Source organism: Marmota flaviventris, chromosome 10 (genome assembly GCF_047511675.1).
Source record: "Marmota flaviventris isolate mMarFla1 chromosome 10, mMarFla1.hap1, whole genome shotgun sequence".
In the NCBI taxonomy this organism is placed as follows: domain Eukaryota; kingdom Metazoa; phylum Chordata; class Mammalia; order Rodentia; family Sciuridae; genus Marmota; species Marmota flaviventris.
In genome coordinates, this window is record NC_092507.1 from 3,665,541 (window position 1) to 3,683,062 (window position 17,522).

General features: G+C 58.1%; 1 protein-coding gene across 1 annotated transcript in view; it reads right to left on the bottom strand.

Annotated features, from left to right (window-relative positions):
• Chd5 (chromodomain helicase DNA binding protein 5) overlaps nt 1-17,522 on the bottom strand; it is a 55,917-nt gene that overhangs the window by 24,010 nt on the left and 14,385 nt on the right. The window contains exons 3-15 of the mRNA XM_027947646.2: nt 15,312-15,491; nt 13,554-13,672; nt 12,851-13,089; nt 11,012-11,136; nt 9,821-9,944; nt 8,983-9,149; nt 8,619-8,840; nt 6,573-6,779; nt 6,118-6,329; nt 3,901-4,032; nt 3,702-3,810; nt 2,698-2,889; nt 2,415-2,615 (exon numbers count right to left, since the gene is read on the bottom strand). Of these exons, the coding sequence (XP_027803447.2) occupies nt 2,415-2,615; nt 2,698-2,889; nt 3,702-3,810; nt 3,901-4,032; nt 6,118-6,329; nt 6,573-6,779; nt 8,619-8,840; nt 8,983-9,149; nt 9,821-9,944; nt 11,012-11,136; nt 12,851-13,089; nt 13,554-13,672; nt 15,312-15,491 (2,229 nt within the window). The remainder of the gene's footprint in view (nt 1-2,414; nt 2,616-2,697; nt 2,890-3,701; nt 3,811-3,900; nt 4,033-6,117; nt 6,330-6,572; nt 6,780-8,618; nt 8,841-8,982; nt 9,150-9,820; nt 9,945-11,011; nt 11,137-12,850; nt 13,090-13,553; nt 13,673-15,311; nt 15,492-17,522) is intronic.

Genomic DNA, 17,522 nt, shown 5'->3' on the forward strand with positions numbered 1-17,522 from the left:
AACACAGAACGGCGGGTCAGACAAGCCCATGAAGAAAGGAAGAAGCAGCTCTCCTGCATTTGAACCAAGGGCCCTGCACTCCCACCCTGCACCGGGCCCCACATCCCAGCCAGTCCACACCCATCTCTCCCAGTGACAAGCGCCCATGTGGGGGGATCAGAGAGGGGCAGAGGGAAAGCTGGCCACAGGCTTTGTACCAGCCCCAGCCTCTTGAGTTGGGACCTTGATCAGCTTATTCCCGGCCCCAGCCCCAGGCCCCTCACCCAGGTCAGTGAGGACAGCCACGAGGACTGGAAGAGCTCATTCTGTTCCTCACAAAGTCAAAAACAGAATGACCCCGTGGTCCTGCAACCCTGCCCTGAGTGCACCCCCAAGGGAGGCGTGGATGGAGACGCGGAGAGACAGCGGCACAACCAACGTCCTCAGCACTGTTCCTGACGGCCAGGCGGAGAGGCAGCCCAAGGGCCCGTCCGCAGATGAAATAAAACACAGTCCATCCACCCGGTGGGGAACACTCAGCCTGAAAACAGAGGGCCACTCTGACCCAGGCCTCACAGTGGATGAACCCTGAAGGCCTTCTGCTAAGGAGTCACGCTGTACGACTGCACCGGCCTGACGCTCCTGGAGGAGTCAGAGTCTCAGACACAGAACGCACGAGGTGGTTGCCGGGGGCTGGCAGGTGTCGGATGGGGCGTCGGTGTTTAATGGAGACAGCTTCCATTCTGCCAGGTGGAAAGGGTTCTGGAGACTGGTTTCAGGATAACGTGAATGTCCTTAACACTCCTGAGTATGTACTCTTAAAATGGTTAAAATGGTAAATTTATGTGCATTTTACCACAATTTTTTAATAGAATAAGGGAGGAGCGGAGAGCAGTGGCCATGCCTGCAATCCCAGCGGCTCAGGAGGCTGCGGCAGGAGAATCACAAGTTTAAGGCCAGCCTCAGCAACTTAGTAAGGCCCTAAACAACTTATTGAGAACCTGTCTCAAAATAAAAAATAAAACGGGCTGGAGATGTGGCTCAGTGGTTAAGCGCCCCTGGGTTCAATCCCTGGTTGAAAAATATATAAAATCATAAGTACATAAAATAAACAATATATAAAATAATAACTAAGGGAGTGAAGACTTTGAAGTGCCCAGCCATAGCCAGACCCCAGAGGGAGCTAAGGGGGGATTCTTTGTGACCCCCCAGGCTCATAGGCTCATCTGTCTAAAAAGCCACCTTGGGATCACACTGATCCAGTTGTTGTTCCTTCAGCAGACAGTTTCTGAGCCTCTCCTAGGAACCTGAACGGCTGCTCAGAGACCATCAACGAAGCCAAGACAACACATTCTGGAGGGCCTGGGAGACACTGCCAGCCCCCAACACAGGAGCTAACATGAGTGCTGATGTTTAGCTGGGGCCTGCTGATGCACCACCTTCTTCTGCCCAATGTGTGGCCAAGGTACCAGAAGTTGGTGTATCCGTGTCAGCTGTGACTTTGTTTCAAATGCAGAATCTCACTGTGGATTTAGCTCAGTGGTATAGCACTTGCCTAGCAAGGGCAAGGCCCTGGGTTCATCCCCAGCACTGCAAAATAAATAAATAAATAAAAGTCCTAGTAAATCAAATGCAGAATCTCGGCCCCCTCCTCCTAACAGGAGCTGTTGGCTCAGCGCCTGCCCTAAGACAAAGCCCCTGGGGGTTAGCAGTATGAAGTCAGGAGGCCCTGCCCAGCTTTTCCTAACCATGACCCTCCCCCAACAGCTGTGTAAAGGGGTCTGTTAGCCCCATTTTTCTGAGAAGACTCTAAGACACAGAGAGACCCAGCGACTTGCCAGAGGTACACCGATGGTGTACAGGGTTGAACAACGTCTTCCCTAAACTCCAGTCCACCTAGAAGCTTTCTTGCAAACGGGTCTTTGCAGATACAGTTAGTTGAGGTCATGCTGGATCAGGTGGTTGTGTGAGCACTGTGATTGGTGTCTTTATAAGAACACAGAAGTCAGACACAAAGGGGAGAAAACCAGGTGACCGGACCAAGACGAGGGACGCCACCAGAGGCAGGAAGCAGCAGGAAGGCTGGATCCTCCCCTAGAGTCTTCACAGGGAGGCCAGCACCTCTGTTTAAGATGCTGGTACCAGGGCTGGGATTATGGCTCAGTGGCAGAGTGCTTGCCTCTCTCATGTGAGGCACTGGGTTCAATCCTCAGCATCACATACAAATGAATAAACAAAATAAAGATATTGTGTCCATGTATAACTAAAAAATACTTAAAAAAAAAAAGATGCTGGTACCAGCCTGAAGTCTCCTCTGCAGAAGTCCTGTGCCAGCCTGCACCTCAGCCTCCACGGGGCAGGGAAGGGACACTGCACACTGCAGGGCTTCTGGGCCCCTGGGAGACCAGGCACCTTCCGGGGACAAGGACGCTCACCTTCATGCGGAACACTTTCTTCCCGCTCCGAATGGCATTATCCTCAAAGGAAAACTCGTTCTCGCGGATCACAGAGCGGCTCTCCTTGTCCCCCGTATAGGTGACCACGTAGAAGTCGGGTGCCCACATCTCGAACTCACGTTCCCAGTTGATGATGGTAGACAGGGGCGCACTGACCAGGTAGGGCCCCTTGGAGTGGCCCTGCCAAGAGAGACTGAGGCAGTGAATCTGTCTGCCCAGAGCTGGCGCCAGCCTCTGCCCACCCACCTGCCAGCATGCCCACCTCTTTGTACAGGGAGTACAGGAACACGATGGTTTGCACTGTCTTGCCCAGGCCCATCTCATCGGCCAGGATGGTGTCAGTGCCCTGTGCCCAGGAGAAGCGCAGCCAGTTGAGGCCCTCCAGCTGGTAGGGATGCAGCGTGCCACCTGTGGAGTCGATGTACCATGGCTGCTTGTCGAACTTGACCGTGGGCTGTGGGGAAGGGAGAAGTGCAGACACACTGAGTCCTGGGCCACGGGGTCCACCCTCCAGGCTCTGCACAGGTAGCTGCTCCTCCCTGGAACCCTCCTGCTCCTCCCTGGAACCCTCCTGCTCCTCCCTGCCGCCCCAGCCCCTCCTCAGGCCTCAGCTAGAAGGCCGACTCCCTGCCTGGCCTATCTGCTGCCACAGGTCCTCCCCAGCTGGCCCTGTACTTCTCCTTCCAGGGACATCTGATTGTTGCATTCTCTGTCTTGACCCAGGTTGTCATGACCCCCCCCCCAATCCTGCTCCCTGCTTCCCAGATGCCCCACACAGTGCCTCTGATGCTGGGGCACTTGTCCATACTGTTGGGTGAGTGACAGAATGAACATGGATCTGGGGACCTCCACTTGGCCCAGGACATCACCTGGGCCCTTCGTGCTGTGGCTGCAGGCGCCTCTCTGATGAAAGTTCTCCCGAGGGTCTAGACCCACTGCCTCTCCCACACAGCTGACACCCTGCTGTGTGTCCCTGCCCAGGGCCCTGGGAGAAGATGCTTCTGGAACAGGGCCCAGGGCTCATTAACCCCCCAGTGCCACCCAAGGGCCAGGCACTGTTAGACACCCCAGGGAGCTCTGCTGAATGCACCGGCCAGCGTGCCTCACAGGTAGGAATGGTGTGTAACTGGCACACCAACTGCCAGGCTGTGGGCATGTGGGTGAGTCCGAGCACATGAGGGTCCCGGAGAACGCGCCCTCCTCCACAGCCAAGCCTGGGCCAGGGAGCCCTGGCCATCCTACCCTGCTGCCCAGCTCTCAACTCACGTCCACAATGGGCGTGTCTGGCGGCTTCTCCTGCTTATCATCCTTCAGCTTCTTGCCCTTCTTGATCAGCCGCTTGGGCAGTCTGGCGTCCTCTCCCAGCATCAGCTCCCTGGGAAAGAGCATGGGTGCAGGAGAGCTGAGTTCAAGTCAGGAGGGGGACCCAGGGGCCCACACCTGGTGGCTGGATCCCGCAGCCCACCTGTGGCCCCAGTAGGCCTGCTTCAGGTTGTCATAGTAGGGGATGTCGATGTCATCGATCTCCCAGGTGCACTGGTCATAGGGCAGGTCTTTCCACTTGATCAGGTAGTGGACATCCCCCTTTTTGTCAAAGCTGCAACACAGCAAATAGATGATGAGGGAGGGGCAGCCATTCCAGGCAGTGGCCACTGTGTGGGCCGATGATGCAGGGGGCCTCACATGATGCACAACCACTTGAGCTAGTGGTCCCCTGGGATTCTGGGCCCACCCAGGAGGAGGGTGCCAGGGCAGTGGCTCCAGAGAGGTACAGCAGCTTGCCCAAGGACACACAATGGAAGAGGGTCTCTGATAAGTGACAGACTGGAAGAGAAAGGGTCACTGAGGAGTCAGGAGCAGCATCCAGAGTCCTTTCCAGCCTCTGCTGCAGGGATGAGTCACATCCAGTCACAGGCTGGACACAGGAACTCGGAATCTCTGTTATAGAAAGTTCTCTCCTCTGTCTTGTCTGTTTTCTAACTTTAAAAACCCAAAGGACTGGAAAATGCAATGTCCTAAATAAAACTGTATTTAAAATTGGGGGAAAAATAAAAAAGCAGTATCCATCCCAGGTGAGGGGCCTTTCTCTAAAAAGCAGGCAAAGATGCAATTCCCACAGGTGGGATGGCCTCTTCCAAAGAGCCCCAAGGGCACTGGACCTGATGCACAAGCCCAGAAGCACACAGATTGATTCTGGCCAACAGGAGGATCCTCAGGAACTTCCACCCGAGTAGAGCAGGTGACCAGGCCAAGGAAACACAGCTGGGCTGGGGGGCCATGCACCCCTAAAGGGCAGTGGCCAGGCCAAGAGGTGGATGAGCAGTGCTGCAGCTGGCCTGGACACCATCAAGAAGCAAGACCAATCCCAGTCACCATGGAAACCAGTAGATTCTTTTTCAGCAAATAATTGGTTGGTACATGGGCTCCAGGGAATAAGTCCAGGGGAGAGTTACCTGTTCGACATTGGAAGCACAGAGGAAAACTGCTTTTAACATGCAATTTAACAAAGGTAGACGCTGGGGGGCTCAGGCTTCTCTAGATACTGACCCTCAGTAAGGGCCACTCTCAGTGAAGTCTGGAGACAGGTGGGGGCACTTCACAGTCAAAGGGAGGAGCCTTTTCAAGTTGCACAGCCTCTCCGCCCTGAAGGCCACCCCAGCAAGGCCTCTGCAAGCTCCTTCAGCCTGACAGCAGCCCACTTCATAAGACAGACAGGCACAGGGAGCCCACAACCATGAATCCCAGAAAAATGGGGAGCTGGGGTGGAAATGGAGCATGTAGCACCCAGCAACTGACTATCAAGACACTACCCAAGGCACGCAGGGCAGGAATAGCCACCGGATCCTGAGCCCCTCAAAGGCAGAGCCAGTAATTCAGGGCGCAAGCAGGGAGTACAGTACTCCAAGCTGGGTCCCCCTCCAAGGCCCCCAGGTGGCCACCACCTGCTTCCTAGCACCTGAGCTAGAGAATCAGCAGGTGCTGCCATTGCCCACCACATGTAAGCCAAATGTTCTCTCAGAACCCTCCTCGTCCTGGCCTCCTGCAGCCTACGGTCACCAAGTCACCTGGAGAATTCCCAGACTGCTCAACTAAGCTGCCACAGGGGCACGGAGGTTAGCACAGTGGCTAAGAGAGTAATCCTACCCCAGATGCACCTGTTCCCTCTGCTCTGCCACCTGTTGTGAGGCTTGGGACACTGACTTAACCTTGCTGGTCCCCCACACTGCCCAATGTTGGCTGCTGTGATAAACGTGGAGACGCTAAACCCCTGCACCCCAGCCTTTCTGGTCCTCAAAACCCTCCTGTGGGCATCCAGCTGACTCAGCAGGGTCCCGGGAATGTGAGGATCCCCAACCCCGTTTCCGCTCTGTGTAAGGTTTACAGGCTGGTTGTCAAGTTCCTCTTTTCTCCATATGACTCTGCCACTGCCCTCTACAAGCACGTACAAGTGTATCCTGGGCAGAGAGCCCTTCTAGCTGGACAGTCAGATCACCAGCAGCGGGGAGCCCGTGGTCTCTTCCTCCTGCCCCACTGCACCCATACGTGGCTCTGAGCAGCAGCCCCAAAGGGTCCAGGCTCCCAACCCTGTGCCCATCTTACAGAGTGAATGGACCACTGGTCCCGGCTCCACAGGTGTCCACCTCCAGTGAGGCTCAGGGCTGTCACCACCCGGGGCACACACCTGTGGTTCAGGATGCGATGGATCATCATCCACTCGGGCTTGATGCCGTAGCGGTAAAAGCGTTCCTCCATCTTGGCGTACAGAGGGTCCTTGTTCTTCCTCTTCTCGCTCTTGCCGTCCTCATCACCAGAGCCATAGTCAAAGGGTGGCGGCTCATCCATGTCATTCTTTCTTTGGTAGTTGCGATACATCACCGTGTGGTATAGCTCCAGCTGCTCACAGAGCCCGGCAGTTACCAGAGGCAGGTGGGCTGTGTCTTTGTGCCCCTCACCCAGCTCCCTACCCGCAGCCCTGATCCAGGCAGGACGACCCTCCCCCTCAGCTGCCCACTCCCAGCAATGCCCTTCCCCCGGTGGGCGGGCACTGTGTGTCAGCCCCTTCCTCATCATCCAGGAGGGCCAAGAGTCTCACACCAGGCCATGCCTAGCACAGCCGTACCTACCCACGTGCCTCACCTGTAGCTCCTTCACCCAGGAGCAGTGCCAGTAGGAGAGCCCGGCCCACTTGACAAAGAACTCTCTCTCGGGGATACCCTCCAGGGGCTTGGGTGGGGGAATTCCCGGCTCCACATCTGGTCCTGGCAGCCCCACCGTGAAGGGAGCCGGGGGCTCTGTCCACCTCCAGTGTAGGATCCGCTGGACTTTGCCCTTCAGTGGGGGACACTGTGGACACAGAAGGGTCCCCAAGTTCAGGGCTTAGGCACAGGGCTGCACCCCAGGGCTCCCACGACATCAGGCTGTCACACAGGCTCCCTCCAACCAGATGCAGAGTCCCCAAGCCAGAGGCATACCACAGTGACTCCACGGCACCCACCCCTGTCCACGGGAACCAGCACATGCTGTGCCTGCAGGAGATGGGCAACACTGAGTCCATGTGCGTGCTTTGCACTTGACTGTGAGCTTCCTCACACCTGGAAAACCTGAGCCAGGTGAGGAGACGGCCATACACACAGGACAGATGGAGAAAACGTGGCCCACTCAGCAAGGAACGGCGGAGCAGGGAGCAGAGCCCAAGACTGCAGCATTCCCCCACTTATGGGTCCTCCCACTGCCCATTCCCTGCTTAAACCCACCTGAAAACATGCCACATCATATCCTGACCACAAGCACCTGTGGGGCACAAGCTCCTGCCTGGCACTGAAGGACAATGCAGCTCTGTCCCCCTGCCTCACCCCAGGCGGGGCTGCAACCATCCAGGCACTGTGTATCTGAGCTGGCTGGGTCAGAAACCCAGTCTCCATCAGCCCAGAAACATACTGGGGTCCTGATGGACGCTGGGCTCCAGGGAGTTGCTGGCTGGCAGAAGTGAGAAATGCAGGGGCCACAGATCCACCATCTGTGCACTGAGCATGCTACCCTGAAAGGGCTCTGAGCAGCCCTGGCCCTTGCAGGAGGCAGTTCTGAGCCACAGCTGGGCTGGGGCAGAGATTGTGCATGTCAAGAGACAGCTCTGCTGGAGAGGGCAGGTCCCACCCCTGCCACCACCTGTCCACATATCTTTGTCAAGCCACCTGGGGTTAGGTACAGCCCTGAGTCTGTTTTCTCGTCTTCAAAATAGGGCCTCACCTTCCTCCACATCTAGGACTACTGTGGTGCCAAACCACCCAGGAAGGCTTTCAGGTATACACTGCATGCCGCAAAGCCCCACAGCCAGCCTTGCCTTAGCCTAGTGAGAGCAAAGGCCAAGGAGCAGAGGAGGAGAGGAGACGGGGAGTCAAGTAGGACCAGCCTCCTCCCCACTGGCTCTGGTAGGTAGATGGGACACCTCCTTGCCCAACCCTGACCTACCTCCATCCCTACCTACAGGGAGGGACCTGGACAGAACTAAGCTCCTGCCACCTCTCATCACAGGGGGTTTTGCAGAACAGCTAAAAAGGCTGCACCTGTCCAACAGGGCTCCCAGGCTCCTATGCAACAGAGACACACATGCAGAGACAGAACACAAGCCCAGGTACACACTGGCCAGGGCTAGCCACAGCACAGGCAGGACCACAGGGCAGGGAGGTCCATCACTTGGGTGGCAGGGTAGTGGGGGCCAACTCAGAGCATAAGGCCTTCACAAGCCTATAGTCACTGAGGGGCAAGGAGTAGCAGTGAGGGGAAGCACTCCTGCCTCCCTGCAGAAACTTGGGTTCAAGTGTCCCATTACCCCAGTCTTGGGACAGAGCCAGGGCCAGGATGGCTCTGAAGATCTGGGTCGAAGTGGACAGTTCTGCAGCTGTGTGGCCCTAAGTCACTTCACTTCCTTTCCTGAGCCTCAATTTTCTCATCTAAAAATGGGAATAACAAAAGCCTGGCTCTTGAACGCTCAGTAAGGCTAAGGGAATGAGGTCTGTGCCAAACACTTGGGGCAGAGTAAACTCTCGCTGACGGTAGCTGCGAAGAAAGGGCATTCAGAAGCTACACAGGCCCGGGGGCGGGGCCTCGAGCAGGGTGGGCGGGCCGGGGCGGGGCCTGCGAGGCGGGGCGGGGCCGGGCGGGGCGGGGCGGCGTAACACTCACAGTACAGCGCGGGCAGAGCCATTCACCGTTTGGGATCTCGGGCAGCGGCGGGTTGAGGCAGTGCAGGTGGTAGGAGGAGGGGCAGGCGTCGCAGCACAGCAGCTCGCCGCCGTCCTTGCACACCCGACAGAACTCCATGTGGTCGTCCTCCTCCTCCTCACAGCCGCCCTCCTCCTCCTCGTCGTCGTCATCCTTCGGCTCCCACTGGATGCCCTCCTTCTCCTGGAGGGGTGTCCAGGTGGAGGCACCTTGGGCCGGGTCCCCCAACTCCCGGCCCGACTCCCCCCGACGGGTGATGGCACCGGGTCCAGGGAGCCAGGTGCCGCCCCTGCCCTCCCCTGTGGCCGCCTCTACTGGGGCTTACGCAGTGCGGGCAGCTCCACTTGCCCTCGGGAGCCTTCTCCAGCTCGGGGTCGAGGCAGACGAGGTGGTAGGCCCGCGGGCAGGTGTCACACAGGATGATCTCCCCCCCCTGCTGGCACACCTCGCAGTAGTCCTGGTGGTCCGTCTCATAGCCATCACCATCGTCAACTGGAGAGGGGGAAAAGGCAGCAGTGGAGGGGCCGTCCCCCTAGTGATGCACAACCATCTCCATCACCCTTGCCTGACAGGAATTCAGTAGGTGCTTAATAGATGTTGGGTGGATGAATTGGTGAGTGTGTGGACAGGTTGGGGTGAATGGGTGGAGGGGTGGAGGGAGGGGTGGGGGGGTTGGGGGACCTATGGGGTGAACAAATGCTGGGGGTGGCTTAGGTAGGAAAAGCGAAGAGATGGGTGGAAGATAGATATAGGGAAAAGGAGGGAAAGGTGGATGGAGGAACAGAAAAATGGATGGACAGAAAGATAAAAGAGGGAGGAAAGGTGAGACAGAGGGATGAAACTAGAGGGTGAGAGGATGAAGGGGTGTTGGTGGGTGGGGAAAGGGGTGGGTGACAGGGTGGCCAGTGGATGAGTTTCTCCAGCCCTACCTGCCAGCGCAGACCCCTGGTGGCTCACACCAAGGGTCCTATTTCTTCCTCAGGACACCCCTCTCTTGTGATAGAAGAGACCAGGGCAGTTGAGGAACAACAGAGCATCTTCCTGGCCAAGACCAGGGGAGGCTGAGGCCTGAGGATGCCTCCCCACGTCCCCAGGGGAGGCTCGGCAATGCCCCATATCCACCAGGAGGGCCTGACAGCCCTGCAACAGGAAGCCCCACTCACTCCTCCTCTTCTTGCGCCGCCTTTTGCTCTTCTTGCCCAGGGCTGCAGAGCACTCAGAGCGCACGGAGGAACTGTGGATGCTGGCACTATCCAAGTCCGACTCCTCCCGCTCATCTTCCTCACTCTGCAGAGGAAGGAAGGGGGCCTCTGAGCCAGGGATACCCAAGGCTCATCCAAGGACTTTGCTTGCCTGGATTGGTGGGGAGAAGCGATGCAGGGCCAGAGGAGGCTTTGGAGACCGCTCCCTGGGGTTCACTTCCCCCACATCCAGATAGAAGCCTCATGCCATAGCCCAGCCCACTGGCCCAGCCTGATGTCCCCCCACCCACTGAGCCCTGCTCTCCAGCCCCCAGGCACTTCCACATTTGCACCTCCACACCACTCCCCAGGCCCTGCCCTCCCTCCTGCCAAACTCCCTGCAAGGGGCAGACCTAAGGAACCCCCACCCAAGGAGTCTCCCCAGACCTCTCCTTGGCTGAACCCACAGGACAGAGCTGAGCCAGGTGTGGCATGGCCTGTCTGCACGCTCTCTCCCTAGATGTGCCTGCTGGACACAGCAGGTGCTCATCAAGTGTTTGCTAAGCTGACCTGGACCACCAGGTCTGGGGTGGGCCATCCCTTCTGCTCCATATTCCCCTTCAGAGCAGCTAAACTCAACAGCTTCCAACTTCCTCTCACCTTGCAGGGCTGAGGTGAGGGGGAAAAACCCTCCACACACAGAGAAAGGAGTGGGCAAGGCAGAGACACTGGCTTAGGCTCTGACCCTGGGGTCAGAGCTGGGCCTGGGGGTGGAGGGATAACCAGGGCTCCAACTAGCCTGGTCCTACCTACTACCTCCCCGGGCCCCACCCTCCCAGGGTACCCTGCTACCTGGATGGAGCCACAGCTGTGGCAGCAGGAGCCAGAGACTGTGGGCTGGGGAAAGTTCCTGCCCAGAGCCCAAGCTAGAGGGGCCCTTGGAAAGATCCAGCCTATACCCGACCAGAGCCACAGGGTAAGCCCAGCAGGCATGCAGGTAGAATGGAGGGGAGGGGGCCCAGCCCCCAGCCGGCTTAGGAGAATGACAGGAAAGCCCACTGTCCTCGGTCCCCTGGGCCCCCCCCAGCACACATGCACATACACACATTCACACATCTGCGTGCACACACACACAAGCACACACTTAGTATGCATGCCCACATACACACTCACCGAAGAGCCCCTCTTCCTCTTGCCACCAATCCCCCCAAAGCGGAACTTGAGCCCAGCCACCTTCTTCCCCTTGCCCTTCTTCTTCCCATCTTTGGAGCCTTTGATCTTCTTCCTCACTCCAGGCCCTGAGAACAAGGGTCATGATCACCAACTGCCACTTCATGCAGTGACCCAATGAGGTTTAACCATCTCCCTTTTCAGATGAGGCATGAGGGCTGGGGACACAGGGAGTCCCTGCTTGGGTCACACAGCAGGGAAAGGGAAAGCCAGAGACTGACCTGACCCAGGCCAAAGCACTGGCCCTCTGCCAAGAGCACCTGCCCCTACACTGTCCCCACCCCAGCCAAGGAAGCCCCTGTCCGCCTCAGCAGAGCCACCAAAGGCACGCCCACCCGCCTGTGGTCCATGCTTGGGCCCCCAGAGCTACGTCCTGAGGCCAAAAGCCCTTCCTACAAGCAGGCAGGGCAGGCCCCTCCCACAGCTGCCCCCCAGGGAAAGGCCGGCAAGTTGAAGCTAGCCACGGGGCAGTGAGCCACCCCCAGTGGCCCAACCCACTGCCAGGAGAAGCAGAGAAGGAGAGGTCCAGCAGCGGGATTCACACCCAAGTGGCTTTAGCCAAGGCCCTCCTCCGGCCACTCTCGGGACAGACTGGGAGTCCCACTGCTCCCTCCCTCCGTGATGCTACAAAGAATCTACTTCAACAGCTCAGCTGTGAAGCAGCGCTCAGGGAATCAATAGCTTGGCAGCTGGAGCCCCAGAGGAAATAAGTAAGTGGATGGGCAGGTGGTGGATAGGCTAGGCCAGGCCCTTCCTGAGGTCCTGGTGACAAGGGTCAGGCAGGACAAGGTGCAGGGTCAGACCCATGTCACTTGCCTACCGGGCCCCCTCCAAGACCTGGCAAAGGGGTGTCAGGCACGGCACCACGGCCTTGTCCCAGAAACCAATGCTGCTTTCTTTAAATATACCTTGGATTTAACCCAGGGGTGCTTTATCACAGAGCCAGTCCTTTTTATTTACTTACTTATTTAATTTTGAGACAGAGTCTTCTCTAAGTTGCTGGGGGCCTTGTTAACGTGCTGAGGCAGACCTCAAACGTGTGATCCCCCTGTCTCAGCCTCTCAAGTCACTGAGATTACAGGAGTACACCACCTCACCCAGCTACCAATCTCCTTGGGGCTGAAAACCAGGGTCCCCAGATCTCCTCAACCCCCACCCCCATCAAAAACCAAATCAGCATCCAGGAAGGCTGAGTTACTGGAGATAGCACTAGGGAGCACCCTGGGAGACCAATGTCCCCAAACCCAGGAAGCCAGAAACCTCCACGCAGAATGCTCCCTCCCTGCTGCCCTCTCCTCCTGTCCACAACCCCTAGCCCTGAGTCAGACTGGATCTGGACCCCCTTCCTGGACTCCAGTCTGACCATACCAGCCCCTTACTCCCAACTCCTGCACCTCCCTGGATCCTAAAGCCAGAAGGAGCAGGGAAATGATCCTCTAGCTACCCCGCAGGCCTGGAGAAGGACTGTGCCACAGTGGCAACCAGAGGAGAGGTCAACAGGTTAACCCTGGCCACCTCCAACTCCAGCCTGCCAACTCCCAGAAGCCCAGGACACTCGGGCCTCCCTCCTTCCCCCCATCCTAGGTAGAGGGGCCTGCTGGGTGGCCAGGCACTACCTCCAAAGCTCTGTCCCCATTATTCCCGTTCCTCCCTACCCCACAGGTAGACAGAACAGGCTAGGATGCCACATGGCTGCAGAGAAAGGGCGAGTCAGCCCAAACCCCCTGGTAAGGAGTGCCCAGGTGCCCAGCAGGGCATGGAGTCCCCCACCTGCAGTCTTACCCTTGCCCTCTTTGGTCTTAGCCTTGCGGATGGGCACTGGCTGGGGCACCTGCTGGGGGCTGATGGCCAGTGGCGGGGCGATGGTAACCGTCTCTACGGCTGCGGCCACCGCCGCCGCAGCTGCTGCCGCAGAGCTGCCCTTGAAAGGGTTATTGGCACTGAATTCCCGCCACTTGGCACCTAGGACCGTCATCATTTTGGACATGGGGATCTTCGGGTTCCTCTTGGCAATGAGCGGCCTGTGTTGGGAGAAACAGCCAGGACATGAGGGCAGAGCCATCCCTTCTCCCAGCCCCGCAGCCTCCAGCAGCAGCCCCATGTTCCCTGGCTAGCGAAACCAGGTAGAAAGGAGGACAGGGAAGCACAAAGCCAAGACAAGAGTCCACCCCAGACACTCCTGTTCCCTCCTTCACAGCTGGTGAGTAGCTAACCAGTGTGTAGACCCTGCAAGATCTGAGAGGACAGAGGGCACTGCAGCAGAGGAAGAAACAGGAGGACCCAGGGCAGGCCAGCCAGGGGAGGCCTGACCATCTGTTAAAATGAAGGGGAGGGACAGGACCCTCCCCTGCCAGCCCTGCAGGTCAGTGGTTGGCCTGACAGCCCTCATCCTGGGCTCTGCCTCTCTGTCCCGACCTCTGACTTGGTTGTTCCCCAGGGACGAACCCACAGATGCCCAGCTGCAGCATCCTGGACCCCAACCCACCGGAGGAACTGGCTGAAGGCCTTGTAGTTGGTCAGGGTGTGGTAGTCCTCCTCCGAGAACAGGTAGTCCACATCATCCAGGCCCCACTCAGCCATGAGTTGCCCCGAGGACTTGGGCTCCTAGGGAGACAGAGGCCAAAAGTTGGATCAGAGGTGAGGTGGGGGCCCCCCAGTCTGCAACCCAGATTCCCCCAGTGCAGTCCTGTTTGGCCCCTGAAAGGACAGGTCAGGTTCTGAGGACAGGAAGGCATGTCCTGGCCCGGGTAGGGCATGGGTCAACGGCCTGTCCAGGGCAGAGCTGAGAGGGTCCTTTAGCCAATGCTTCACTTTTAGGATAGGACACTGAGACCAGGGAGGTGTGGAGACACCCAGCCAGCTCTCAAAGAGGCCCATCCCAGGGGTCAGATGACCAGATGGCCACGCTGTCCCATGCAGGCTGTGACTGGACGGGGAGTCCTGCAGAATGGGGCTGAGGAGCTCTAAACTGCTGTGCACCTGCCCTTAGCCCTGAGGACACCTAGCCTGAGCTCTGCTGACCCCACAGAGGCAGAGAGGGGTGCACAGAAACAGCCACCACCGGGGCCCACACCCTAGGATCCCCACCTCTCAGTCTCAGGGCCCTGACTCCGTATCCCCCTGTGCTGCCTTCACCTGGGGGAGCTGGGCTTTCTGCTCCTGCAGTAGAAAATCCCCAGGGGTACATGGTCTCCCTGGCCCCCTGGAGCTGAGGAGCAGGCCTGCCTGACCGGCACTGCAGAGCAGCTTGGGAACCTGGCTCCAAGAGAGCTGGACACCCTCCCGTGACCAACCTGTCCCTACCATCCCTGCAGGCACCTGGGCCCTCCAGCCCACCCCCAGGAGAGCAGAGCGGGCATGGAAGCTAGGCAGTGGACGACACTGTTGGGGGACCCTGAACTGCTCCCTGAAGTCAGAACTGTCAGCCCCTCAGCTATCACCAGTCGCAGATGACTCACAACACACCCACTGACTGATGAGAGCACTCAGTGTCGGGACGCCCCCGAGAGAGCTGCCCCTCCCTCGGCACCTCCTAGCTTCAGTCATTCCCACCGGTGTTTCCGCCCAACAGTGGCTGTACTATTATCTATGGAGCATTCACCTTTATGCTGTGGGGCTCGAGGAGCAAAGCCCTCCTGGTGACTCAGGGTCATCCTCCAACACCGAGAGTGGAGGTCCTGAGTCCCAGGGGGTGTGAGGCTGAGCCTAAAGCCATGGCTTGTTTCCCATGTTTCCGCACATTCATGGGAAGCCACTCGTCCCCCAGGAAAGCAAGACCATTCTCTGCAGCTGCTCTGCTCCAAGTCCAGCAGGAGACTTGGGGAATGCCCACTGGCTCGGGCAGACTTGCAGAGCAAGCTAGGAACGAGGTTCCCTTCCCACCCTAAACAGGGCTGGCCAGCTGTTGCTGGCAGCGAAGACTCCACTTTGTCCTGCTCCAAGCAAAGGTTCCTGACACTCAACCCGAGCTCCCACTGTCACTCTCCCCAGAAACAGGGGCAGGCGCACACAGGCAAGCCACGGCCAAGAGCAGCCAACACATCAGCAAGACACGCAATTTCCTCCACCAGCTCCTAAATCTGCCCAGCGTTGTCTCAACACGTCTCCAGGATGCCTGGCCACTGCACGTCTCAGACATGGTGTCCAATGTCCACGGTGCACGCCGGTTGGGAAAACCCGGGATGGACTCTCAGGTTGGAGGGCAAGGAACTGGAGCTCCTCCAGCCCAGACCACAGCGGTCACCTTTAAGCACCCGTCGTCATTGTCATCCTCGTCCTCGTCCTTCTTCTTCCGCTTGGCTTTTTTCTCCTTCTTGTCCTTGAGTTTCTTCTTCTTCTTTTTGTTAGGGGAGTAGTCACTGCCTTCGCTCTCTGACTTCTCTTCCAGATCCTCCTCATTCTCTGAAAGCTCATCGTTGCTCCCCTGGAAAAGAAAGGGGCACAGTGAGGGCCTCAGAGGTCCCAAGAGAATTGAGGGTCCCGGGCAGAGTGTGGCTCTGCGAGCAGCCTGGCCAAGTTAGTCAGCCCACCCGTCCCTCATCCGTGTCCAATACTCTGGCCCGCTCTGAGCCAGCACAAGTCAAGGGTCTCACTCCCCGCTGAATGAGAAGGGCCAGTCAGGCAAGGCCTCCCGCAAACCAGACCCTCTCCCAAGCGAGACGCAGCCTGCCTGGCCCACCCTCGAGCCGCTCAGGTTCCACGTCCTCTTGCCTTTCTGGTCAGAGCCAGGCTTCTGAGGACTCTGGGATGGTGACTAGTCTTGCACAATGGTACTGGAACCCAGGAGCTGATGGTAGAGGTCACCACGGCCAGAGTCCAATACCAAGGTGTACAGAAAAAGCCCCACGCAGGAAACAATGTCCCTACTGGCGCCCACCCAGGCTCCAGCCCTGAAGCCCTGCTACTGCTGCACCCCAGGAACCACACCTATCAAGCCAAACCTCGATTAACATGGGGCACAGCCCAGGTTTCTCTGCAGCCAGCTCTCCAGAGGCTGCCAGGGCACAAGCCCACCCACCACCCCACACTGGCCACTTCTATCAATATGAGACGAGGTAATTTAGGCAGCTCTTAATCCTGGCTTCCCTGATTTAGTCTCCTGTCTGAACAGGCAGAAAATGGCCCATTTATATGGAGATAAGGGTGTTTATAGCCAGAGCGTCCCCACCAGAAAGGTACTGCCCCAACAGAAAGCAGTTTCCTCCTGCCCCTGAAGAAAGCAAGTGAGGCAGAGCCCTTCCCAGTCCCCTTGGGCTGGGGTCTGTGGGGAGAGGCTGGCACTATGGCTACAGACAGAGCACTCGGCCTGTCACTCTCATGACTACAGTGAACTGTTTTCAAGGTGAGCCAACAGAGGCATGGGGCCGGGCGTGGTGGAGCACGCCTGTAATCCCAGCAGCTCCTCGGGAAGCTGAGACAGGAAGACGGCAAGTTCAAAGCCAGCCTCAGCAACTTAGTGAGGCCCTAAGCAACTTAGCAAGACCCTGCCACAACATTAAAAATAAAAAGGGCTGGTGATGTGGCTCAGTGATTAGGCCCCTCTGGGTCCAATCCCTAGTCCCAAAAAACAAGGCAGGTGGGGTGGCATAGGAAGAGATGGAGAGAGGAAACGTGAGCTCAGGGACCGGCAGTGGGACAGAGGGGAGCATCAGAGAGTGGAGCAGAAGGAGAGTGCGGAAGACAGGGAGGACGGGAGGGGCAGCGGGGTCCGCCTGGAGAAGCTATGGGGGCCCCAGCACAACTCTCCCTTTCAGGTCACGCTAATAGAGCTATGGCCGAGGAGGGTGGGGCTGGGGCTCAGTGGTAGAGCGCTTGCCTGGCATCTGTGAGTCACTGGGTTCGATTCTCAACACCATATGACCTAACCTTTTCCCAGGAGAGAGGCTCTGAACAGGCACATCCCATTGGCTAGGTGAGAACGGAAGACCACTGAGGGGCTCTCCCTGAGATCAGGCCAGGAAGGACCCCGCCATGCGCTGCCTATACTTCCCAGCTCTCCACCAGGCTCTGGCTCTCAAACCTCTTACATCCACTAATCCCCAAGCCAACAACGCCAGCAGGTAGCAGAAACAGGGCATCCTTGCTTTACTGGAACTGCGGTGTTTCTCGGAACACTGACTTGACCACACCCGGAGCAGGGGCAGCTCCCAGCCCTGGCTGCTGCCTGAGCCTGGCTCTTAGGCTCTTCCACAGTCCTCTGAAGAGCTGGGCGTCAGACAAGAACATCCATTTTCCCCACGGGTGTCTTCCAGTCAAGAAATACAGGCTCCACCCCAGCAAAAGTAAGGAGGAGGGTGAGAGCCTCGGGGGGCTTCAGCACCATGGACAGCAGCTGATGCAGCCCAAGGGAGGGAATCCAGGCAGCCCTCAGCTGCCTCAGGGCGGACCCCACAAACTGGCCAGGGATGAAGCCAGAGGACCTGGGGTCCTGCCCGTGGGTCCTGGGCTCCCTGGG